The 24,260-nt window shown below is 48.4% G+C and overlaps 10 protein-coding genes across 10 annotated transcripts; 4 read left to right on the top strand and 6 right to left on the bottom strand.

Annotated features, from left to right (window-relative positions):
- Window positions 1-3,888: 3,888 nt before the first annotated feature.
- Window positions 3,889-4,284, bottom strand: HO133_003429 (uncharacterized protein; the record flags this gene model as incomplete). Its single annotated transcript, XM_037294351.1, has 1 exon — window positions 3,889-4,284. The coding sequence occupies one exon, from the start codon at window positions 4,282-4,284 to the stop codon at window positions 3,889-3,891; it is 396 nt and encodes a 131-aa protein (XP_037149732.1).
- Window positions 4,285-4,663: 379 nt separating this feature from the next.
- Window positions 4,664-6,031, bottom strand: HO133_003428 (uncharacterized protein; the record flags this gene model as incomplete). Its single annotated transcript, XM_037294350.1, has 1 exon — window positions 4,664-6,031. One exon carries the CDS (start codon window positions 6,029-6,031, stop codon window positions 4,664-4,666), a length of 1,368 nt encoding a protein of 455 aa, XP_037149731.1.
- A 289-nt stretch (window positions 6,032-6,320) lies between these two features.
- HO133_003427 (uncharacterized protein) lies at window positions 6,321-9,092 on the bottom strand (the record flags this gene model as incomplete). The annotated part of the gene is made up of 4 exons (XM_037294349.1): window positions 6,321-6,761; window positions 6,817-7,168; window positions 7,220-7,599; window positions 7,653-9,092. 4 exons carry the CDS (start codon window positions 9,090-9,092, stop codon window positions 6,321-6,323), a joined length of 2,613 nt encoding a protein of 870 aa, XP_037149730.1.
- Window positions 9,093-9,443: 351 nt separating this feature from the next.
- Window positions 9,444-10,533, top strand: HO133_003426 (uncharacterized protein; the record flags this gene model as incomplete). Its single annotated transcript, XM_037294348.1, has 3 exons — window positions 9,444-9,936; window positions 9,985-10,146; window positions 10,202-10,533. 3 exons carry the CDS (start codon window positions 9,444-9,446, stop codon window positions 10,531-10,533), a joined length of 987 nt encoding a protein of 328 aa, XP_037149729.1.
- Window positions 10,534-11,003: 470 nt separating this feature from the next.
- Window positions 11,004-12,861, top strand: HO133_003425 (uncharacterized protein; the record flags this gene model as incomplete). The annotated part of the gene is made up of 5 exons (XM_037294347.1): window positions 11,004-11,202; window positions 11,264-11,428; window positions 11,723-11,905; window positions 11,958-12,227; window positions 12,419-12,861. The coding sequence occupies 5 exons, from the start codon at window positions 11,004-11,006 to the stop codon at window positions 12,859-12,861; spliced, it is 1,260 nt and encodes a 419-aa protein (XP_037149728.1).
- A 1,563-nt stretch (window positions 12,862-14,424) lies between these two features.
- Window positions 14,425-18,019, top strand: HO133_003424 (uncharacterized protein; the record flags this gene model as incomplete). The annotated part of the gene is made up of 4 exons (XM_037294346.1): window positions 14,425-15,239; window positions 15,298-16,446; window positions 17,009-17,476; window positions 17,575-18,019. 4 exons carry the CDS (start codon window positions 14,425-14,427, stop codon window positions 18,017-18,019), a joined length of 2,877 nt encoding a protein of 958 aa, XP_037149727.1.
- Window positions 18,020-18,482: 463 nt separating this feature from the next.
- Window positions 18,483-19,229, bottom strand: HO133_003423 (uncharacterized protein; the record flags this gene model as incomplete). The annotated part of the gene is made up of 1 exon (XM_037294345.1): window positions 18,483-19,229. The coding sequence occupies one exon, from the start codon at window positions 19,227-19,229 to the stop codon at window positions 18,483-18,485; it is 747 nt and encodes a 248-aa protein (XP_037149726.1).
- Window positions 19,230-19,544: 315 nt separating this feature from the next.
- HO133_003422 (uncharacterized protein) lies at window positions 19,545-21,104 on the top strand (the record flags this gene model as incomplete). The annotated part of the gene is made up of 1 exon (XM_037294344.1): window positions 19,545-21,104. The coding sequence occupies one exon, from the start codon at window positions 19,545-19,547 to the stop codon at window positions 21,102-21,104; it is 1,560 nt and encodes a 519-aa protein (XP_037149725.1).
- A 197-nt stretch (window positions 21,105-21,301) lies between these two features.
- On the bottom strand, window positions 21,302-22,190 carry HO133_003421 (uncharacterized protein; the record flags this gene model as incomplete). The annotated part of the gene is made up of 3 exons (XM_037294343.1): window positions 21,302-21,585; window positions 21,760-21,921; window positions 22,028-22,190. The coding sequence occupies 3 exons, from the start codon at window positions 22,188-22,190 to the stop codon at window positions 21,302-21,304; spliced, it is 609 nt and encodes a 202-aa protein (XP_037149724.1).
- A 1,035-nt stretch (window positions 22,191-23,225) lies between these two features.
- Window positions 23,226-23,598, bottom strand: HO133_003420 (uncharacterized protein; the record flags this gene model as incomplete). Its single annotated transcript, XM_037294342.1, has 2 exons — window positions 23,226-23,338; window positions 23,538-23,598. The coding sequence occupies 2 exons, from the start codon at window positions 23,596-23,598 to the stop codon at window positions 23,226-23,228; spliced, it is 174 nt and encodes a 57-aa protein (XP_037149723.1).
- Between the last annotated feature and the right edge of the window lie 662 nt (window positions 23,599-24,260).

The raw sequence follows: 24,260 nt of genomic DNA, 5'->3' as shown, positions 1-24,260 counted from the left end.
AAATTAAAAATAAGATTATATTCTTATATATTTATAGTATATATCTTTAAGATTTACTCTTACTTTTTTTTAACTATTTATAAAATTAAAAATTAGATTATACTTCTTATATAAGAATATTTAATAATTATTAATAATATATATTATTATTAACGTATATTTAAATTTAGAAATTTACGTCTCTTTAATAAAAGATTATAATATAAAAATTTTATTATTATTAATATCTATTAAGATAATTATCTTACGCTTCTTATTTAATATAATAATTTTATCTCTTAATAATAGAGAGCGAGATTATCGCTTAATTAATAGTGTAATTAATATTATAATAATAAATATTAAACTTTATCTTTTTTCTTATTAAAGTTATAATTATATACTTTATTATTTATAATATAATTTAAGTTTTTTAAAAGAAACTATAATATCTTAATTATTTATAATTATAATATTATATTTTAATAAGAGATATCTTAAATTTAATATAATAGTTACTATCTTTAAATTTAATTTATATAAATTTTTAATTTTATAATATTAAAGAGAATAAACCTTTTTTTAATCTTATTAGCTCTTTATATATTATATCTTAAACTTTATATAATACTAATTACTACTTCTCTAATTACTTATCTTATTACTAAAGCGAGTTTTATTTAAAATAAAAAACTCTTTTATTTTTTATAATCTTTATTTTATATTTTAATATTATTATAATAATATAATATAAATAATAAATTAAATAATCTTCTTTATTACTATTAGAGAAATTTTCTCTTATCCTCTATTTTATAAAGCTTTTATATATTTTAAATTAATTATATAGCGATCTCGCTATAATTAGAATATAATAAGATAATTATTAAAGCTAGCTATTAATTATATATCTCTTATAATTACTTTAATTAATTAATAATTTATATTATAAGATTTAATAACTAAATTATAAATTTAATTTAAATATTATTCTTAATATTTCGTCTAGATAGATTTCTTAATATCGCGTAATATTATATCTCTAATATTTCTTTAAATTTACTTTTTAATATTTATTAAGAGAGTAGAAAATTAATTAATTTTTTCTTTATTTATATAAAAATTAATATAAAATATCGAGATAATAAAATTATTATAGTTTTAAAGAAATATAATTATTAAGCTATAATTATTAAAATACTATATATTAGATACTTTAATAATACTTATTTTCTTATAACTCGAATTATAATAGTAATTATTACTATATTTATAATAATATTTTTATATATTCTATATTTTAATTAGCTTAAATTTTTTAATAATTAATTATTTTTTAATATTAAACTTTAAAAGTTAATAGTATTAAATTTAAATTAAATTTATAAGATAAGAGTTTTTATTTATATCTAAAGAATTATTAAATATAACGCTTTAATAATTATTATTTTTATTAATAATATTATTAGAATTCTTATTAATATTATAATTAATATTATAATCGCTTAATTATATAATAAGTATATTTTAATAAAACTACTTATTAAGTTAGAAATATCGCTAATAAATTATAATAAGATATTTTTACTTTATAAATTAATAGAATCGACTCGCGAGTTACTTATTATAATTAAATTAGATAACTCTATATAAACGAAGTTATTAGAATTATAAAATAATAAGATTTCTTTTAATAGAATTATATAGTAGTTATATAATTATAAGATTTAAATATATAATTAATAGAATAAATATATTAGTTATTAGATAAACTAATAATAAAAAAAAAAGAGAAAATTCGCGAGTATTTAAGATTTCTATTAAGTATATTAAATACTCGCTCTAGCTACGTAGCTTATAAGCTAGTAAGCGATATAAGCGAAATCTATTAATAGACTCTAAGTACTTTTATTCTTATACTTATTATTCTTAATATTTTAAATAAAAGTATATATAAATAATTAATTAATTAATACTCTTATATTATAATTTACTTTAAAATTATAATAAAATTCGCTATCTTTTTTATTTAATCAAGTAGTCTATAACTTATATAAAGCTTTTCTTTAGTAATATTATAAATTTATAGATATATATAAGTAAAGAATATCTATATAAAGTATAGTTTTTAATAGTAGTTATTTGAATCTACGTCACCTCATCCTCAATATGTGTAATCCCAGGTTTCCAATCTGCGAAGAACATCTGGTGAGCTCTTCCATAACGAGCTTTTTCGTCAAGAGCTCGTTAATGCCCGCGATTGCATGTGAAGTCTGCTCCATCGGTTTCGCATGCTGTAACTCGAAACCTCGACCGAATTTTGTGACTAGCCGTCGTTGGCATTTCGTGCGTGTCAGCGCGTGTGTACTGTTGTATTGTAGCAGGCTTATCGCCCCCGATTCTCATCCATAGCCAACAAGCCGGTGACCTCACGGCGTCATGTGTGGACGCTAATTTTGTCGATGGAATCAAGTTTTGATATGTCAAGAGTTCGCGGGCCCTCTCTGGAAATTGTGATCCGAGATCGAAGACCACTGCTCAGTGGTCTTCGTTGGTAGTAAATTTTAGACTCTGGCAGCACAGACGTAGAGCCATCAAGATCATGCCCTTGACGCTTAGTCCGTAGCTGGCTCGCTAGTTGTATGAGGCCAAAAAAGTGCTGACAGCTTTTGTTGAAGTAGTAGTTGACGATCTCGTCGATTTCGATCAATTCGATCAAGCGAGTGGATTCGTCCAAGGATCAGGAACTGCCTATGATAACGTAGCCATCTCTATGAGCACCCCTAGATCATTCTGAAATGATAGTGTTAGCGAAAGTTCGGATGCATCTCTGAGAGCCACATTGAAATTTCCAGGACAAGCGGAACTTCTTCTAGTGACTTTTGGCAAATGCACGGGATCAAGATCCTGAAATAGACTCATAGTAGCTTTCTCGGTACACCATCCAACCGGCTAGGAACTAGATGCGCTGTCTGCATGTTGAGAAAAGCTTGTGAAGCAAGGTCAAAAGAGTAACTCCAAGTATCAATTGAGTGTGATTTCGATTCTAATCAAGGTCCAAAACAACCCCTGTGGACGATGCATGCACACGTATATGTTCAGAAGGCACGATTGTAGTAACTGAAATATGTGAATTTGGAGATGCATCTCAGGAGAGAGGAACATAACAATGTCATGCGAGAAAGAGGGTTTTGGCGACGGCGTGAATGTGTATTCATTTTGTTTTCGTAGGTGAATAGAAGCCGACCCTGGAGAACTCGAGGCCAGGTTTAGAGAAGGTTTCATGTCGGGTGAGAACGTAGCATAACTGGCTGCGCACGTGCGTGACCAGCAGGCGCACTGCCAGGAAAACTAGCATCTTTTGGGAGGAAAATCGATAGAACTTTGAGTTTTTGGGCATGAGAAGCCAAGTTCTCGTCCGTGAAACAGTCTGGTTGGAGGGTTTCCACGACTCGTAATGTTACCGGCTTAATACCCCAAATGGACTGAGACTCGGCACAGGAAATTGACACTTCATCTGAGGGATTACCTACCATTCGAGCCTCGTTCTAGGTGTAACCTTTTCGAGTACATTGCCAATGCGTGATCGCATTTAAAAAAAACCCCTAGTGCTTAGCTGGATGCTAAACTGTTCGTCCTCGAAGGTGGCCTCCCAGCAATCCAAAGATTAAGCATGACATACTCCTCCTTACCACTATCCTCCTTTTCCTCTGTTTTTCCATTTTTCTCCAGTTCCTGCTGAATTTTATGCAGGAACATAAACCCACACTTCTGCAACACATTCTGGCTACCTACCGCCTCTGGCCACGTAACCGCGTTCAGATATTCCCTCTCCACATGGCCTCCTGGATACGCTATCCAATACCACTCCATCCATGCTTTCAAAGCTTCAGTCGCGTAGCCCTTCCCCTAATACTCAGGTAGGAACATGTAGCCGATCTCTGGGACGCGGTGGGCACCCATGACGCCGATGATATGATTCTCTCTATGCTTCTTATCCGCACTGTTGGGCTCGTTTCCCTCATCCTGCGTCAATTTCTGCTCTTTTGCTTCCACCTTCTCGCCCTCACTCTGGGAAGAGACCCGCAGCTCAACACAATGACTCACACACTTACCACCCTCCATCACTCGCTCCAGAAACGCATCAAATTCCGCCCCTGTCTCTGCCTTTCTGTGTGCAAGGCATGCAGCGACGACTTGGGGATTGAAGCGTAAGAAGCGAATCGCGTCTCTATCGGTAGGACGTAGAGGACGGAGAACGAGGCGATCTGTGATGATGATATTGAGATTGGATAGCTCGGTCATGGTGGTATCACTTGGAGCCGGTATTGGGCGAATGCCATTTTTGGAGGTTGTTGAAGTGCTGGAGAATGGGGAAGAACACAGCCATTGCGAAAATCTGTCAATATCGTGGGAAGAAGAATGCTGAAGTGTGAGTCGATGGCGGGGTGCAGGCGGACAAACAAGACTGAATCAGCAGCCCAAACGCCAAACCTCTTTTGTTGGCCAACAAGCGAATTGTCGGCCTCGGTTCCTTAGGAAGATAGTTTTTCGGCAGCTTGCCTGCTACTTGTACCAGAACAGTGGTCTGGATGTCATATCGATAAGGGACTGGATAGGCAGTGCGCCGCGATGGCAACAGAAGGTAGGGGGAATAAATCTATCGAGGTAGCAGGAACCGGGTCTAGATCTCGGTCTTGCCCAAGGAATCCGCCAGAGCATCCACATCATCATCCTTCTTCTGGCTGACTTTCTGGGCCTCTTCTTGGTCCGCATCCTTCAAGATACCTTCCCTCTTGTGCTCCGCTTCCTCTTGCTCCTCTCTTTCTGCTTCGTCGTCGTCGTCCTCATCTTCATCTTCATCTTCCTCATCGCTCTCCTCCTCCAGATCGCTCAATTCATCCAATCCCCATTCCCCCTCTGCGTCGCCTGCCTTCTCCTTCCGCTCCTCCAACAGCAGTCTCAACCCTTCCACAGGCTCATCGTCCTCGGAAAACTTGTTTCCATTCAGCTCCACCCTCCTCAACTTCACCAGCTTATCGTTCACCGCGACTAGCAGGGCCTTCACCCCCTTGGAGTCAATCTCATTGTACTGCAACCTCAATACCTCCAGCAGCCCATTGTTTCCCTTGCCTAGGGCCTCAGCGAACAAAACGGCACCTCTGCTGCCTAATAGGGAGTCGCCAATCCCCAGCTCTCTGATCTGCTTCCATCCCTCAACAACTTGACTTAATGACCTGGCTCCGGTAATCGTAAAAGTATTATCTTGCAAATCCAGTACTACAAGCTCTTGGCACCAAACCAATCCTTCTGTCAATAATAGGCTGATCCCATCCTGGCGAATGCCGTTTTGCACCATCTTGACCATCTTGACCTTCCGGTGCGCTCGGTATGCTTTAGCCCACGCAGACATCGAGCCACTTTCGAGCCGATTGCGGCCGCATATTACCGTCTCTAAGTCTGGTACCGCCTTTCCAGACTTTCTGGCCTCTTCTTTGCGCTCGGCGAGGGCGATCAAGGCGTGGGCGATCAGTGTACCCGCGTTGGGACCCAGACCGTTGTTCTGCAATATGAGATGTTGCAGGGGCACATGTCTCGACAGAAAGTCTACAAGTGGTTCCACCGTGTTCAGGCCGAAAGCATTATCAGAAAGATCGACGGTATGTAGGTTCGGCAACTCAAGGAGGGCCGTGAGGAGGGACGAGAGCGCTGGGGGGATTTCAGAGAGCAGGCGCGATGTGAATATGTCGTCTAGCTTGGCCTTTTGGAGCGTTATCTTCGTTTTGAGCACTGAGGCGAGAGTCTCGCAGGCTGGAGCGCCGAGTGTGTTGCCGCCAAGGTGGATTTCTGTGACTGTATTCGAGGCGATCAAGGGTTTGAGGTGGGGCTCGATGTGCTCGGCAGTGTCGAGCTTAAGGGACTGGCCCGAGAGGGAGAAGATGTTGTTGGAAGAAGACATTGTATCAAAGAGTAGCAGTCTATGTTGCGGTGATACGAAAGGCTTCTGGCGTTTTTCGTCTTCTGGTTCTAATCTTGTGCGAGGTCGAGGCATCTCCCTTGAGTATTCAGATAAATAGCCGGAGAAAAGCCGTGATTTTCAGCCCTATCAAAGTTCGCCGCTTGTTCATGGCGGACACGGCGAGTAAATACGGTGTATCAAAACCGCAGAGGGTTGAACTAGAAATCTTTGTGTTAACATAAGCACAGAGGTAAGAATCTTCAAGGTAGTTATTCGACGAACAAATGGGTATCTATCGCTCTTTCTAAGATAACGCTGCGAATGCCATGCTTGTACGCCGACTAACCCAAATCTACACGCGCTCTTCACAAGGTCTTCACTCCTACAAGGCACTGAGCACACTCTGCACCCCCACACTCCCAGCATCCTCCCTCCTCAGCACGTATGGCCGCATATCTCCTCTTTCCCACGCCCCACCACCACCTCCACCTACTCCTGCACCACCTTTCCCCCTCAACCTCTCCTTTAGCGCCTCCGGCCCTATCACGAAAAGGTTCCCAATCTCGGTCAATACTTCAAAACTCGGCTCAAAGCTGGGGTCCAGCTCCCAAGTTTTTAGTAACTCGATATATTTGCTAATGTCTTTCGTGACCACGATACCGCCGGCTGCATTCACGGAGAATTTTTTGAAGTGCTCGAGGAGCAGGGTGCGGAATGTGGTGGCGAGTTCGGTGAGGAAGGCGATGAGGTTGGGTGAAGGGGAGAGGGCTGTTAAGGCGAGGCTGTAGATGCGGGTTAGGAATTGGAAGATGGACAGGCAGGTCTAATGATTGTATTAGCGCTGGGATAGGGGATCACATGCTCGAGATCGGACGCACCGGCGTCTGAAGCTGCTCGAGCCATGCGCCTCCTCCGCCTAAAGCATCATCTCGAGGCCGGAAATCGGTCTTGTTTTGACGAGCGAGCAGTTTTGTAACCCATGTGATGACAACGTCAATGGATCTTTGCATGATACTGTTGACTTTCTCTTCCACTCTGTCTAAGGCAAGATTGGCGGTCTTCTCCATGTCGCGTCGTATCATTACGTTGGCAGAGGCCAGTGGGATGAGCACAGCCCTGATGCAGGTATTCATTAGATTCATAATACCGATAGCTGGGCGCAGGCCGATCAGGTATGATAGATCCGGCTCGTTCTTGGCTGTCTCCTGGCTGGCGGCGATGTCATTTGCGCTGGCATGTTGTTAGACCAATGAGCGTACTAGGTGTAGACGTAGCACTTACGAGTCCAATGCCGTCTCGAGATATATTTCGCCCATGTTTCCCAGTAAGAGATGGAGGAGAGCGAAAACATCTTTTGGGGTCTCATTGCCTCCACTGAGCTCCAAACCTCGTCCTACGGCTTCGGCAAGCCATTTCAGCATACGCTTAGCATTGTCGATACTCAAAACACCGTCTTGTTCTGTAACTTCAATCTCCGTCTGTGTTTTCGCGCTCTCCGAGTCTTTCAAGCCTGCCACTCTGAGAAGCATGGCCTTTTGTGCTGGAGCCAAATCTGATGAGTCTAAACGCTCCACGTACGCATCCCGAGCAGATGCTAACATTTCACTGCCTGATTTGGCTAAAGACTTCATGAACGTGGTGGGTATCTTGCGCCTTCGAGACTGTACCATTATCAGCGAGAAGTCTCGGTATCAGAACGATAGGAAGGTCTTACGTGAAAGATAGTAAATCTGAACAATAGCGACGAATACAACTCCTCCAAACTCCTCTTTTCACGCTCTATGTATGACGAACCAACAAAATATGGTACAAATAAGTCGTCAAATTGTTGATCGAGAATGATTGCAATTTGCGGCGAAGCTGGTTCTGGATGCTCAGTAAGGCCGTGGGCTTTTAGGTCGTCTATCAAGGTACTGATATAGGCCCTAGCCGCTTGCAAGGATCTCAGAAAAGCAAGCGAAGAAATAGTGCTGGCCTTTTCGAGGACCATCTCGAGCCTCTGCTGTACAGATTGCTGGAAGATGCGTTGTAGGAACTTTCCCAGCACTTGGTCGGAGTAAGGAAATGCTCTCCTGATGATGATCGATTCCTCTTGCATGACAACCTTGACTTCGTCGATCAACGACTGAAGAGTGGGCTCAACGCTAGGAGGCTCAGCATCTGGATCTGCCAATCGATCCCAAGTCTCAGCATCTCCAGCAACTTCGTCCGTGATGAGCTGGTTCCGTTGGATGAAGAAATCGTGCTGATTGACGAAAGCTGCAATGACGCTTGCACCATCGTTGAAGTCGTGAAGAACGTTGGCACACTCTCGCATCCCCTCGAAATTTTCCCTTCGGTAGAAGTCGTCGAAAGACTTGAGCAGATCCTTTTCCAGCGTTTCAGAGAACTTCTCAATTAGCTCTCTGGTGTTGTGATGCCGCCTTTTTCGATCGTAGTCCTTTCCGTAGGTACCATTGACGCCATTGACCTCTTTTGCATTGCCGTTGACATGGGTCCAATTCTCAGGCTCAAGTCGTTGACTGATTCTCATCAATTGTCGGGCAATACGTGCGCATCGAACCTTGCCCTCCCCGCTGCCTTGCCGCCTGATGTCTTCCAGCAATATCAGCTCGCCACGCTCGCTGACTTCCATCCAGCATTGGATCAGAAACTTCGCATCCAGCGCCCTCTGCCGTTGCCTGTCAAGATCTTCAAGCTTTTCACCAATCTTCACCACCTCATTGCCTCCATTATCATACTGGTCCCCATTGAGAGATGCATCAAGAAGGTTGAACGAGTTGACAGTCTGTTCAAGCCTTCGGCTTAAAGTTTGGACATTGGTATTATGCTGTGCTTCTGCTCGTCGTACTGCCCCCGACAGTTCATTTTCCTTTGATTCCAAGTCTCCGGAGAGATCGCCCATTCGGTTGAGGGCATGCTCGAAGCTGCGTATGAGGGGCTTTGGGTCGAATGCATTGCTTTGATGCGCTGGACCGGATCTGCGATTGGGAGGAACGGCGCTGTCGGAAAGAGCTTCCACAAAGTCTTTGACAATGAAGTCACGATCTGAGAAGGTATCAAGGGTGAAGATGGGTGCCTGGGGAAATACTGATCTAGCGGAGTAAGTCGAAGGGGGGTGAGAATTTGAGATTTGGCTTGAGGTGGCTGGCATTCTGCTATTAAGAAAGAGCTGGTGACGAAGCAATCACTATCATTAGCAGACAGACTGTGACCTCCACACGAGTAGCATCATAGTTCGAGTTGTGGTGCACTGTTGGAGCTGATCGAAGAGTAGGAGCTTGGCAGTGGATTGCCGCGTGCGGAATTTCGCCGCACCTGACTTATAGGCACAGCTACTCTTTGACAGCACCATTAAGATGCTCTGTATACTACGATTGCTCATCCTGTTAGTATCAACCACGGTGCCTGACAGCTGACTCCAGTGTGCCTCGTAGCACCACTTCTTCTGGGAAGCGGATATACTGTCTCGCTCGCCTTTTTCTCACCTGTCCCTTATTTGAAGATGGTCGCTTCTCGAGAGACAAAGATATATCGGCAAGATGCTCGAAGCAAAGGCAGCTTCCTCTCTCCCGAGCAGAGGGAGGATCTGCTCAACCCTTACCTTCCAGCGCCTCCTTTGAGCAGGACTCCAGCTCCAGCTCTTCGAAAACGAAGGTCGCAGCCTGTCAAGACTTTCCTAAAACAACAATTGCATCTGCTCGTCTTCATAATAATACATACGCTATTCTCGGTCTACATCCGGATACGGCAGACCTATCATATCCTTCTCGATCGCGTCTTTGCCATTCTTTACTACCATCATAGAGCGCCAGAGCTTATCCGGCAAGACGTGAAGAATCTCAGCAGGATACCGGGGCATCTGAGTGTGATTCTAGAATTGAAAGGAGAGGAGAGGGGCACTGCGGCCTTGGGGGCTTTGATGGATGAGGTGGCAGAGATATCGGCATGGTGTTCTTGCGTGGGGATACCGATGCTCAGCGTATATGAAAGGACCGGTATGATCCATCGTCTTGAAGAGATATGGCGATGCTGATCTGACGAAGGTATCTTGAAGGCCTACATTCCAACAACTCATCGGACTGTCACCAAGAAACTGCACAATTACTTTGGACGTTATATACCATCTCTCCAGGTTCGAGCGCCTCACGTACCCTCTTATCTGAATGGTGGCAGCTCTGAAGAGGGTGGTGTGTCTATTTTATCAGGTACGTCAACCTTATTATGCATTATTCCGCATAAGGGGCTGATGACGGAGCCTAGGCCATCTCTCGATACTCCTCCTTTCCGCCGAAGATGGTCGCTCAACTCTTGTAGACTTGACCAAGACCCTGGCAGAGATGTCGCAGCGGAAGAAGTTGTGCCCAACTGACATATCCTTGGACTTGGTAGATGCGGAGATCACGGAAAGTGTCATGGGGGAGCCGGATCTACTTGTGCTTTTTGGACCAAGCGTGGAACTGCAGGGCTATCCCCCTTGGCAAGTTCGATTGACCGAGGTTTACCACATGCAAGATAACACTGGGGTTGGGTATCAGGTCTTTTTGAGAGCTTTGCATAACTACGCGAAAGCGTCTATGAGGCTTGGAAGGTAAAGCAAGAAGAAATGAGTCAAATACAGGTTTCAAATGGAACCTGGGAAGTCCACCGAAGTCCACCGTTGGAAGCTCAATGCGAGAGAAAGTCGAGACTGGCATATTTGATTTTCGAACGCCTCCATAATGCAAGAAAAGGACTGTGGGGAGGGTCATCAATGGCACCTACACCTGCATGTGCTTTTCGGGGAAAAGCTCTCGAAGTAAGACTCCAAGCTTTCATACTTCTCGTGTGAGCCGTTGTAAGAATCAGGACCTGATTTTAGAATTGGCAGTATGCAGTGCGGATCTTAAATAGTCGAGATCGAGCCAATGGCAGTCTTTCAGCCGCTGCCGTGTAAATTCGTCACTTCGACGTGACACTGCAATTTCGAGCAACAGCACTTCTCTCACATGTTCACATCCACACATCCCACAACCAATTCGTGTGAACTGAGTAACTCTCTTTTTCCCTTAAACATCGTCACGCCATGGGTGTTTTCAATTCCAAGCAAGTCAGACCGAAGCACACGAAGCGGGACGGTACCCCGACATCTCCTCAAGGAGCAGTGTGCCCTCCTGGAACCTTATGGTACGACGAGACTTGTGCCGACCCCAATCAGGAATCACATGGCTGCTTTGTAGCTGATCCTTGCGAGGGTCTAACAGTCGCGGCCGCGTCCACATCAGGTGAGCGACGCTTCTCTTTCGAACCTCGCCCACCAGGCCTTGCGTGTCTGATTGTGCAAAGGAGTGCCAGTCAAGTACACGAAGCGCGCCTCTGAAACCGAAAATTGTGCTCCTCAATCATTCTACAACACTACTTGCGGCTTGCCCGGCTACTTCTTCTATGGCTGCTTTGGTCCGGATCCTTGCTCCAGTGCCTCGTCGGAGGCAGCCGCTGCATCCACATCTGGTGAGTAGCGCTCTTCTTTTAAACCCTATCGGCCAGGCCATACGTCTCTTAATCACTCAAGTACACGAAGAGGGCCGCTCAACCAGCATGTCCTCCTGAATACTCATTTTAAAAACTTGTTTGCGATGAGACAGGCTACTTCGAGGGCTAATCTACTAAGCATCTTGCGACCATAGTAATAATGATGATATCTTATCATTTGTACAGACTCTAGGCACACGCGAACTGACAATGAATCTTTTCTCAGCTGCTGCTATATCCTCAGCCTCTGCTGCTGCTGCTACGTCGACTCAGACCAGCACAAAGACCAGTACGGCTCATACCAAGACAACTTCTTCAACCTCTTCAATCTCCTCAACCTCCTTAACTTCCTCAACTTCCTCAACTTCCTCAACTCCCTCAACTCCCTCAACTTCTTCCAGAAATCTACGCTCTTCTTCGAGTTTCCCCCCAGCTTCCAGTCAAACAAGTTCAACAGTTTCTTCCAGCAAAGCAAGTTCAACGCCTCCTCCTACATCCGCTCATACAGCAATTCCTATCGCAGCTACCTCATCAGCACCAGTTGCGACGGTGCATTCTTCCTCGTCTTCGCACTCAAACACGGCAGCAGTCGCTGCTGGAACCGTTGGAGCTATCATTGGGGCCATCATTGCATTGATATTGATGTTGCTCGTACTCAGATGGCATAAGAGACGCACAGAGGACAAAGTACGGGTGACTGAGCAGGACAATGATCTGCGATTGCAAGGAGTTGATGCGAGTGGCGCAGGGAATGCTTTCCAAGATAAAGATGGTAGTGGTAAGTCATGGGATTCTGCCCAAGTTACCCCCTTCCAACCAAGCTATCCCAACAAGGTGCCTCTAAGCGGTACCTCCCTGACCGCATGATCATCCCTCTGCCCGTGACCAGCGTTATTTCGGGCACTTCTATGGATGTTCCTAGCGGTTAGTTGCAGTGGACCTTGCATATAGGCTAATCGCTCTGCACAGAAACCGCTCCTGCATCCAGAGACGCTGACCATAATTCTTTGTGGTACCCTGGGACGAACAATGCAGGCGATGACGGACATGCTGCATACAAGCGAAGCGATCCGTGTTCACCCTCGCGGCCCTGGTCACCCATCCAGCCAGGCCCCGAAATGCTGGGTTCAACGCCCGACCCAATCGGGAAGCAACCTGAGCTAGAGGTACCTGCATTCCACATCCCAGCCGAGCTTCCGCTCAACGCCGAGCGCTCTTCGATTAACACTCCCCGGCAAACACCCAGTCCCTCCAGAGTGAACAGTAGTGGCCAGGGCGGCCTTCGCCAAACAGCGGATGGATCAGTGATGCATCCAAATCTGGATGGAGGCCATGGTGGTAAGAAGACCGGGGAGAGTCATGTTATGAGCTGGATGAGCTACGATGGCGATGGATCAAGTCCTGTACAGTAGAAGGAGACAAGCAACGTTGGGAACCCGTTTCAAGATCAACAGCACAGCATCGCCAATTCGCCACTATCGCAGTCAGCGGCAGCGCCCGCCTGGAGCGCCGAGGGCTAGCGGGCCCGGGGCTGCTACCGAGTCGCTTTTGGTCAGCCTCATTAGAGGGTACCCTGTATCTACTAGTCACTCTCGATTAGCTTGCGAACGTTGAAACTAGGTACAGTACACAAGATACCTGAGGCTCTTGCATGCATGATCCTCGATTACATAGTCCCTGATCTCCGTCGAAGCCAACGCTCCTTCAGGTGTCACCACCTACTACCGGAAAGACATCGGATCGTCACCCAAGGAGGTAAAAGGTAGAAGATAGGTGGTATTAGACACGTCTGAGAACTGAGGCAATATAGTAGGTGTGACCTGGAGCCTTATGCAGGCTAACCCTATATAGCATAGCTTACCAGGTACCTAGCTTGGTGGGGTGTTGAGGAAGCCTTCGTCCATAGAAATCTACATCTTCTTCTACCCACTACGAAGGGGTTTCTGATCCTTGTTCTTTAATATGCTACCAGCACAAGATGCAAGCGGGAGTTCTCCGGTAGAATATTACAGGAGCGCTAGAGAGATTAAGCAAGAGGCAACCATCCCACCGACTTCACCAGCCTAGTCATGCAAGATCCTCATCCTGGGAGTTCCCACTGCCAGTAACCACTTCCAGCAGGTCGGAAAAACGCCTCTTGATAGACACTGCCATTTGCATGAAAGGGTCACCTTGTTGATAGCCGTCTCCTTGGGGAAAAGCACGCGACCTAGGCCGTAGCATGCAACAGAAGAACAGAGATGAACAGAGCTTGTTCATCGTTAGCAAATAATGGGAGAATACTGTAATGTTCCAAACCGTATCTATGCAATGCGAGTGTAACCGAGAACGGTGACGACATCTATATGCGCACCACACCCACCGTATATAAGCCTACATGTACCTATCATTATTGTCGTCACGCTATCCGTTACATGGGATTTAGGTACTTGAAACTTTCACACCAAAGGACAAAGTCGATAAACCAAGGTAGGTGTCCCGGACTATCCTCCTAGTGTCCACGAGCTAATCTATATCTCAGAGCTAATGGGCACCCCTCCTTCTATCTTGAGCGATGCCTAGACAAAGTACTTGTCATGTCTACTACGTAGCATGAGCTCCATCCTTCTTTTCCTTGCTCACGAGTACCGACGACCAACACACACACACACGGTAGTTCCTGTTGCACCTTGGCTGCAAGCTGATAAGCTCTCACGTGCATCCACCTCGAATTAAGACAAGACTGCTGTATGCAGGTCAGCTTCCTGCTCTGGAAGTGACCTCAGCACCTGCCACCTGCTTCTCCATGCGACCTGGACCACCACATCTCCTTCCTCATGGGGAGGAGATGTCTGCTGCACTTGTTGATAAGGTATCTGTGAAAAAAGAACGGTTGGACCTGCAGGTCGTGATGCATTCGAAAAACTTGTTCTTAAAGAGGCCCCTCACCTTCTCAGATCTTTCCCATCAGGTGAAATCAACAGCTTGCTCTCACTATGCGTTTTACTCTCCTCACCCTCGGGGCTTTGGTGGCCAGCGTCATTGCTGCCCCCTCATCCACACATGTCCTGCATGAGAAGCGTAGTACTTTGCCCTTCGGTTGGGAAAGACACAACAAGCTCCCCAGCCATGAGATATTGCCCATGCGGATCGGACTCAAGCAAAGCAACTTGGATAAAGCCGAAGATTTCCTCATGGAAGTGTCCCATCCCAGCTCACCAAAATACGGGCAACATTGGTCCGCAAAGAAGGTTGCCGAGACCTTTGCACCCAGCCGGGAATCTTTTGATGCGGTAACTGTGTGGTTGAAGAGCTCTGGCATTTCTTCTGAGCGAATTTCCAGGTCTCAGTCCATGGGATGGTTGACTTTCGATGCTACCGTCGCCGAGGCCGAGAATCTGCTGAAGACGGAATTCTTCATGCACAAGCATACCACTGGCAAACCCCATGTCGGTTGCAAGGACTATTCCATCCCCGAATTTGTCCAGCCTCATGTCGACTTTATCACGCCCACTGTCCACTTTGACACGAAAATCCCTCAAGGTAGACACATGGAGAAGCGAGATATGCCCCTCGAGAAACGAGTTCCACCGACGATTGCTGCTGCAGGAGTGCCGGTAGAATCCAAGGCCGCCGTGCACAAGATCACAGACCCTAGTGGTGGCTATCTTCCTAAGAAGGGAGCTGATATCAACATTCAGAGTATCATCACAGAACTTGAAACCTGTGACGAATTCATCGTGCCTGATTGCTTGCGTGCGCTCTACAGCTTCCCTCCCAACTTTGCTGCAAATTCTAAAAACAGCTTTGGGTATGTGAATTTACTATCTGAACACACTTAAATATTGCTAACCAGACATCTTTCTCAGCATCGTTGAATACACACCGGAAGCCTATCTTCAGGGCGATCTGGATCTCTTCTTTGCCAACTTTTCCAAGAACCAAGTCCAGAAGACTCCTACTTTCGATTCCATCGATGGTGGTGTCCTGCAGACGACGGAGGAAAGCTTCGAATACAACGGCGAGTCGGACCTGGATCTTGAGTATGCCATGACTCTGGTCAATCCCCAGCCCGTCACACTGTATCAAGCGGGAGACTTGATTGAGGGTGCTTCTTTCAACAACTTCCTCGACGCCATCGACGGCTCATACTGTACCTACGAGGGAGGAGATGATCCAACTCAGGACGCTGTCTATCCTGATCCCTTCGGTGGCTACGAAGGCCCCGAGAATTGTGGTGGCTTTGCCGCGACGAAGGTTATCTCGACTTCGTACGCCTACAATGAAGCAGACTTGACCGCGTTCTATGAGATGCGCCAATGCAACGAGTACATGAAGCTTGGTCTTCAAGGAACTACTTTTTTCTACTCCTCTGGAGACTACGGCGTTGCCGGAAACGGTGGTCAATGCATCGCCGCCAACGGCAGCTACAACGATGGCACCTCCGGCAGGTTCAATCCATCCTTCCCAGGAACATGCCCCTACATTACATCAGTCGGAGCCACACAAATCAAGCCCGGCGCCTCGGTCACCCAGCCGGAAGAAGCCTGTGAAACAGTCATCTTCTCCGGCGGCGGCTTCTCCAACGTCTTCCCTCTTCCCTCTTACCAAGCGGCAGCAGTGAAGTCATTCTTTGCCAATCACCCACCTCCATACACCTCCGCTCAGTATAACAATTCTCAGCAGACTCGAGGTTTTCCCGATATATCCGCCAACGGCGCGAACTACGTGATTGCAGTCGACGGCACCTTTTCCCTTGTCTACGGCACCTCTGCATCTTCGCCTGTGGCTGCGTCCATTTTCACCCTCGTCAATGAGGCTAGGCTTGCAATTGGAAAGAGCTCCGTCGGTTTCATCAATCCTGTCCTTTACGCTCATCCTGGGGATCTGAATGATATCACGAGTGGAGGAAATATGGGGTGTGGGACTCCGGGATTTACAGCAACAACGGGGTGGGATCCAGTGACGGGGCTGGGAACTCCGAATTTCCCTAAGCTGGTAGCTACGTTTCTGCGATTGTGAGAGGACCGTTACGGGAATATGGGCCAAGAGCCTTGGATATTGGAGATCAGAAGCTAGTATATAAGGGAATGGCAATACAACATGATTCCCAAAGCTTTATCATTCAATTTGAAGCCCAGCGTGTAACATCTAAACACAGAACCCTCTCCGTAGTTACTATGCCTTTCGACACACGTTTTGAATTTCGTTTTCTTGGCGTGTCCCTCGGTAGGGCTGAGACTAGGGTCCAAAGAGACTTAAAACTTTTCCGCAGATCCAATCTTCGACCTCAAATCCATCAGACTCCTTTCAATCCTCTCCAAGCAGACCATCTCCAACCTGCACTTGTCTTTGTACTTTGTAATCACAATGTAGGTCCTAAACCCTTCACCCACCTGGCGAATGCTAATGCTCCAATCCAAGGCTCTGCCTCCGTCGAACAGCGCTGCGCGTGCTCTCTTCCTCTCCCTCTGTATCCATCTCGATACCAGCAAGCAAAGCGCGATCAATTACACATCTCGCATACCCAGTCTCCTTCAGAAAATCCCAGGGTGCAGCCTTTCTGCCCCTCCAGCGAAGACACTACGCCGACGAACCAGCTACACAATCCGAGCCCGAAGCAGATGGAGCAACCGAAGCCCAACATGGCGACAACTCGATAGCTGCCTCTGCAGACGCCGATGCTGATGCCAACACTTTCACACCCGCTGAACAAGCCGAAGAAAGGGCCGCTGCATCAGAGGTCAACTCCGCAACCGAGGAAGCTACCGAGCAAGCCTCCTCTACCGCCGGTTCAGTGAAATCCGCCGCGCAAACAGCTGGGAAAGCCGTTACTGGTGCTGCGCAAAGTCTTGGTGCTGCTGCCGGATTTGGGTCGCAGGGATCGGAAGCTGGCAGTGACGCTCCACCTGCAGAGACGTCTAAAACGGTATATGTGGGGAATATATTCTTTGATGTGAGGAGCGAGGACTTGAAGAAGGAATTTGAGAGGGCGGGACCGGTGGTTGATGTGAAGATTATAATGGATCCGAGAGGTTTGAGTAAAGGGTTCGTTACCGTCTTCCCTGCCTTCTTTCAGATGTCCCTGCACATAAATCCACTTGCACTTAAATGGCAGTTGCTAATATTGTGCCTGGTTGACATAGATTCGGCTACGTCAACTTCGAAACCGTCGAAGCCGCCCAGCGCGCCATCGAACTCTTCAACATGCAAAACTATGAAGGCCGCCGTCTCTCCGTCCAATTTTCGCTCTCCCGCACATCTATCCCTCCCCCACGCACGCCTTACGCAAACCCGGCGGATCGCCCAATGCACCCTCCCACCAAGACTCTCTTCGTAGGAAACATGTCCTTCGATATGAGTGATCGCGACTTGAATAGTCTATTTAGAGAGATCAAGAATGTGATTGATGTGAGGGTAGCAATTGATAGGAGGACGGGACAGCCTAGAGGCTTTGCGCATGCGGATTTCACGGATGTAGAGAGTGCGGAGAGGGCCATGAAGGAGTTGTCAGGCAAAGTGGTCTGTGGGAGACCCTTGAGAATTGATTTCTCGCTGAGTGCGGGAAGGGCGGCTGTTGGCGGTTCGTAAGTCTGGGGTAGAAAATGATGGTGGATGAGGAGGTTGTGCTTTGTGGGGATGCATGTGTGGAAGGGAGGTGGAGAGCTGTGAGATCGAATCGGGTGTGCAATGGTTCGTTTCTTCGTGTACTTGACAAATTATCGATACAAGGATTAATTTCGAGAGCTTTGTTGTACACTATGCATAGCTAAAAGGGAACACTCAATCATCTCACCTCACGGTTCCTTTCAAGGTTTTCGGCCTGCCGCTCTTGACGCTTTTCTTTCTCAAGAGAGGAGGTACTTCAGTATCGTTGGAAGACGCTTGACAGCTTGCAAGCCACGGGCATTCCGCGCCCAACACGAGAAGACCGTTCGTTCCCCTCTCAAACCTGTCAAGGTACCAGTAACTATCGCTCAGGGATCTTCTGAGTATTTAGTAGCATTCGTCCACTCATCATTCCTCTCTATCACGCGTTCGCCTTTCGGGTATCTCAAGTCGCAGTAACAGCACTAATCTCACTCAAAGGACTACTACTCTCACTCCTCCCTGCCCCCAGCTCATTCACCCCAGTCCCCACCTCTACCACCCCGTCCCCTTTCCTCCTAAACCTCTCCGCCCAATCCCCCAGCTCCTCCACCCCCTCCCACCCCTCAATCTTCACCCCGCCCTCCCTCTCCTTTTCCCTCCCCAAAGCCGTCCCAGCCCACCGACTCTCCTCTCCATCTCTCGTCTTCGCATGTTTCTTCTTAAGCTGGGTCAGAAAATCCTCCGGTCTCTCCACCAACACCGTCTCGGCCGCAGCTTTCCCCGCCAATGCTGCATTCGCACTCAGGTCAACCGTGGCTGTAGACGGCTCAGGCGCTAAGCCAGCAATGCGCCGGATTTCCAGCGCGCTGGGCCCCGTGCACCACGATATGAAAGCTTCAATGCCGCGCATGTCCTCTTCGCCGCGGACTTGTTCTTCCATTGTGCTCAATTGCGGATAGAGAGCGCCTGCGTCTTGGAGGGCTAGGCGGACGTCTGTGATTGTGATTGTGTCTGGGGGTTGGTGTGGCTGGGACGGGTGTCGTAGGAGGGCATGGCGGGCTGTGTGTGAGGCGAGGATGGTCAGGTAACGAGAGGCGAGATCGACGAGGGTGTCGAGGACGGAGGGGCGTGTGGAGGTGAAGCCGGCGGCGCGGAGGATGTGGAGGATTGGGGGGCGAAGGAGGGAGGGGTGGAGGGGGTTGGTTGACATTGCTGGTTACGTTGTGGTCGTGTGTTTAGAGGGTGGGCGGTGCTTTTGAGGTGGGAGGTTTGTTGGCTGCCATGGCGGGATACAGCTCTACTATCGTAGCATATTTGTGGTGTGGGGGTGGTGAAATTGTGATCAAGATGACCTGGATGTTACTTGCTTGAATCGCTAGAGCTTTTGTGAGGGTTGGCCCGCATTCTTCAATTACGACTCACTTCCTTCCTCCAGGCTCTACAACACGATGGGGCGTTTTCTTGACAGTGCCTACTACTTCTAACAATTCGCTGATAACGTCAACATCATATCCTCAACTCCATAATGTCGCAGCGTCCATCTCTTAAACTCAAATTCGGCAGCTCCGTTCCCAAACCAGAGGCCTCCCCAACACCTCAATCAGCAGCAACAAGCACTCCCAAGCTAAAGCTCAAGTTCGGCAGTATTTCCCATACTCCAGCTCCGCAAATTACCCCCAACGAGCCTACCTCCAGCTTTGCCTCCACCGGCTCTAAGACCGCCGCCAAAACCCCCCGCAAGTCCAAACCAACCCCCAAGAAGCGCGCTCTCGAGGTCGAGGACGACGACGATGCAGGCGGGGAAAAGCCTCAATTGGCGCCCGGCCCAGCCATCAAGAAAATCAAGCTCAACACCCGCGCCCCTGTCGCTCCTCTTGTAAAGCTCAAGACCAAAGGAAAGGTCCCAAAGAGACCCAAAGGTGTCGGCTACGACAGCGAAGCCGACGACCGCGAACTCGATCCCACAATCTCTGAGGGCTTCATTCTGCGCATGCAGCCAGGCGAAGACTGCGACATCATAAGAAAGGCGGCTGCGGAGGGCAATTTCGGACGGAAAGCCGGCGGGGCAGATGTACGCATGCGGTTCTTAACCAGCGATGCCCGAAGAGCTGCTGTGAGTGTGAATGGACGCCATTATGCGGCCGTGCTGGTGGATTTGCCATGCGTGATTGAGGCGATGAAAAATTGGGAGAAGAGGGGGCCGTGGATGAAGAGTATGGATGTGTGCCAGATGCTTATTGTGATGGGGCAGATTAAGGAGGAGGAAGATGCGTTGCTGTATCCTATTCCGCGCGGTAAAGGGGAGCTGAATGGGAGAGGAGAGCTGGATGAGAAGACGTTGCAGTGGGCTAGTGGGATCACGCCGCCATTGCACAAAGTGCGGACGAAGCGGTTCAGGAAGAGGATCAGCGTGCGGGATGTTATGGAGGTTGAGGCGGAGGTGGAAGCTTTGCTACGGCAAGATGAGGAGGCGGATGGGGAACCATTGCTTGAGCTTGTTGATGAAAATGAATTGCGTGAGAGGAGGGACAGGGAGAACGGAGAAAGTGATGAAGTCTCCGACAACGAAGAAGACGCAGAGGGCGAGGACTACGATGATGAGCAAGAAGGATACATCAAGACGACAGTCGGAGGTCACGACGCAGATCACGACGCCATGGCCGAAGAACTCGAAGCAGCCATGGAACTCGAGGCCGCCATGGCCGCATCCGGCGATGCTGCCCTCCCCTCCGCCCCACCTCCAGACACAGCAACCCAAGACGGAACATCCACCCCCGCCTCTCCTTCCGCCAACCTCCCCACCCTTTCCGCAGCAGACACCCCCGGTGCCGCCACCACCTCGGCGGACGAAGCCTCCGACGAAGACGACGACTCGACCGATGCGTCTGTCGACGAGGATGCGTTGGAACGGCAGCAGGAGAGACAGAGGCAGAGGGAGGAGATTGCGGATCTGGAAGCCGCGATTCGGCAGGAGCAGACGAAGGCGGACTCGATTGGGAATGCCTTGCTCAAGAAGAAGTTGCTGGATAAGATTCGCAGTTTGCAGGGGGACTTGGATTTGAAGGTTGCGGCTTTGGGGGAGTAGGAGAGAGATAGGGTTTTGGTACGAAAGGGGTTGGCGATGTTTAGATCGTACTGTGCAGGCTAATTATTGCAGTCTGCGAAGCTTAGAAAATAGCATTAAAAGGTCCTTTGCCCGGCTAACATCAAAGGCTATCCATCAATTTTCCCTTCCATGCTCTCTTGCTCCCTCCTACATCCCGTCCACAACCCTGCCTATCCTCATTGAACGCCCAACTCCCCCCGCAACACCGCAACCACACTCGGCGCCGGACTCGGCGCCGCCCCTATCCCCGCCGTCGCGGCAACATCCCCCGCCAACACCGCCTGGTCCTCCACCGCTCCCAGCACCCCCGAGGAATTGAGCGCCACACCCTCGACGCCGAAACCCCTCGGATTGAACGGGTTGACCCCGAGCCCGGTGATCATGTACCTGTTCAGCACGTCCTCGAACGGGGAGCCTGATTCGTAGAGGTAGAGGGAGAGGTAGGGCGTCTGCGTGTGGTCTGCCCACGGCGAGACGGAAAGCTGGGAGTCAGCACATGCATGCCCCGTCGTTCCTCCACGTGGCAATGTGGGAAAGATGGGTTTCGTGAAATAGGGGACGGGGTCGGGGTATCGACGACGCGGGTGATGGAATGGATAGGGAGGTTGGGAGAAGAAGGGGGAGAGGACGGTACCGGAGATGATCCACACGCCGCCAACGCCCCGCTGGCCGCGGACGCAATACTGCAGCACGCCAGCTGCGGCGGTTTGGATGAGACGCCAGTTCGAATTGACGCTGGGAGTGGCGACTTGGCCGGCTGCGTCGGCGTAGAAGAGGAGGGCGATGCGTGCGGATCCTGTTCACACCCGTTCCGTCAATAAATAGCATTCTGGAGCTCCCTACAGTCAAGATCTGGCTCGCTTGAGTGAAGGGGGTTCGAGAGGAGAGGATGAGCGACGTACGGAATCGCCACACCCGAGGCAATTGTTCGATGGCCGATCTCCATGTATTCCGCAGTCCTTGGAACTTTGGGGTGAAGAATGCCGGTTCGGCGAACATGCGCGGGGCGTCCATTTGGTCGTAGGGGTCTACTTTGACGTAGGGGAGGTTGTTACGGATTGTCATTGCGTCGGCGAGGCGGGGTTTGCCGTAGAGGTTTTCGGCGCAGAGGATGGAGGCGGATTGGATGGGGAGAGGGAGGGCGGAGAGAGCGAGGAGAGTGGTGGGGAGGAGCGAGGGGAGGAGCGAGAAGAGGAGCATAGCTGACACAGGCCGGAAATCGATAGAGCAACCTGCAAGACCATTGCGAGTGATGAGATGGGATGCTCATATAAGGAGCCAGCGCCTGTGACGATACCCCACGCGTAGCTTCCGGGAATATATCGCTTGCTGGTGGGGATCCCGGGGGGCAACGCGCAGTCCAGACCGTCGAGAGCTTGTTATCTTTTTGTGGTTACAAGTAGGGTAGAAGAACCGATCTTGATGGTCAGGTACCTCGATATGGCGTGCGATTGTCGGGAGTGTGACTTGTGTAGTTTCGAGTTAATTGTCAGAAGCGCCGCCTATCGCCATCCTTTATGCGTTCCCCACAGCGTCCTTGGGGTTTGCGGCATATGAAAACCGCGTGGCAGAATTCGAAAAGTTTGACATGGGCATCCGATAGTCGGGAATAGTCGAATAAGTCGCAATGCGCGAGTTTCTCCCCTCAAGGTGTGTTATTAGACATCATCTCCCCACTCTTTAAATTCATCCTGACAATGCTACACTGCCTAGTATGGGCTTTTTCTCTCCTCTCCGTCTCTCTTACCAGTTCTGTATCCGTGAGTTCTCCAGATAACACCGGAGAGTATTACTGTGGCCGACAGACTTATGGCTCGCCGAACATCGTTGATTGCCATCCTCTCCTGGAGTCGTTCGCGAACTACCAAGACAATGTCCACCGCGTTTTCGACGAGGAGCAGATGAGAGCAGATGAAACAGGCTCCTGGCCTGGTGTGATTGGCATCGTGGGAGCAGCTCATCTCAGTTGGGTTGTCCAGGTACCTAGGTATTATACATCGAGTATGTATGACCGGCCGAGAAGTACATCGTAGAGGAGAGATGGGGTCGACGTGCTGACAATGCCTGAAACCTAGACTCGTGCAACTTCGCACTCCTGAGCTATGCTTCAGGATATGGCTCTATCAATGCTCTGGGCGGGACAAGCTGGGCGAAGATTAACGCTGGAGGGAACTTCATGATGACGAAGTGTCTGCTCAATGGGCCGTTGGGGTCTGGAGGGGTGGTCGTGATACCGAGCAGTGAGGAGTTCTGGGGTCATTCCTGGACAGTGTTACAACACTGACAATCATCTGCTTACAGCGGAGCAGCCCAAGCAGTCCGTCCTCAGTCTATTCATGTGGGAATCCGGATCACCATTTGACACGATCATGAATTCCTTTTCTAATCAGCCAGCGGGGATGATCCCAGCACCTGGTGATGTTTGGGCTTCGAATTGGACGTCGTTGAATTCTACGGGTGTGCCGCCAATCATGCTGAGAGCGTTCCATGCAGCTCTCGCGGATAAGGGCGAAGTCCAATCTTGACATTAAACCGAAAATTCGAGAAATAGAGTAGAAAAGTAATGACTTTCTCGGTTTGTCAGAGGTTGGACAGTGGGACAAGGGAAGCCAGCAGATGGGAACGCACGCGGGGGAGCAACAGCATGTTTTAGAATCACCGTGAATATCACTTTGAAGCCATAAAAAAATGCACGTACTTTACAAAATTGCAGAGCCTGCAGCATACCGCCATACGTGTAAATGCCAGAGGCTAGCCCAGGAAAATAGGGCACAAGATATATATACCAACCTCAGTCCCAGCTCGTCGGGTGGAAACGTCTCCCACGACGCCGGGGCAATACGCAGTGGCGAGTCTTATGCTCCCGTGGGCCCTAGACCAAAGCACCCGGCGCAAATATTTTTCTGTAGCATTCCCTTGCCATCTTCAACGAGATCCCTAAAAGCAACGGCACGTCGCCGTCTGTAAACAGACTCATTAGTGGCGCTGGAGTATAAAATCATTTTCACTTTCCCCTAGCCGAGAACATACTCATGGCGCAAGATCGGGCTATCCTCTTGGAAACGAATGTAGACTTCGATGTCAGATCTGGCTATGGCAAAAACCCTGATGATGTCTGTTTTTAGAGGTTGATGA

This window comes from Letharia lupina, assembly GCF_014066315.1.
Source record: "Letharia lupina isolate WasteWater1 chromosome Unknown contig_17, whole genome shotgun sequence".
Lineage (NCBI taxonomy): Eukaryota > Fungi > Ascomycota > Lecanoromycetes > Lecanorales > Parmeliaceae > Letharia > Letharia lupina.
The sequence above is the reverse complement of the archived record's forward strand: the minus strand, read 5'-3'. Positions and strand labels throughout refer to the sequence as shown.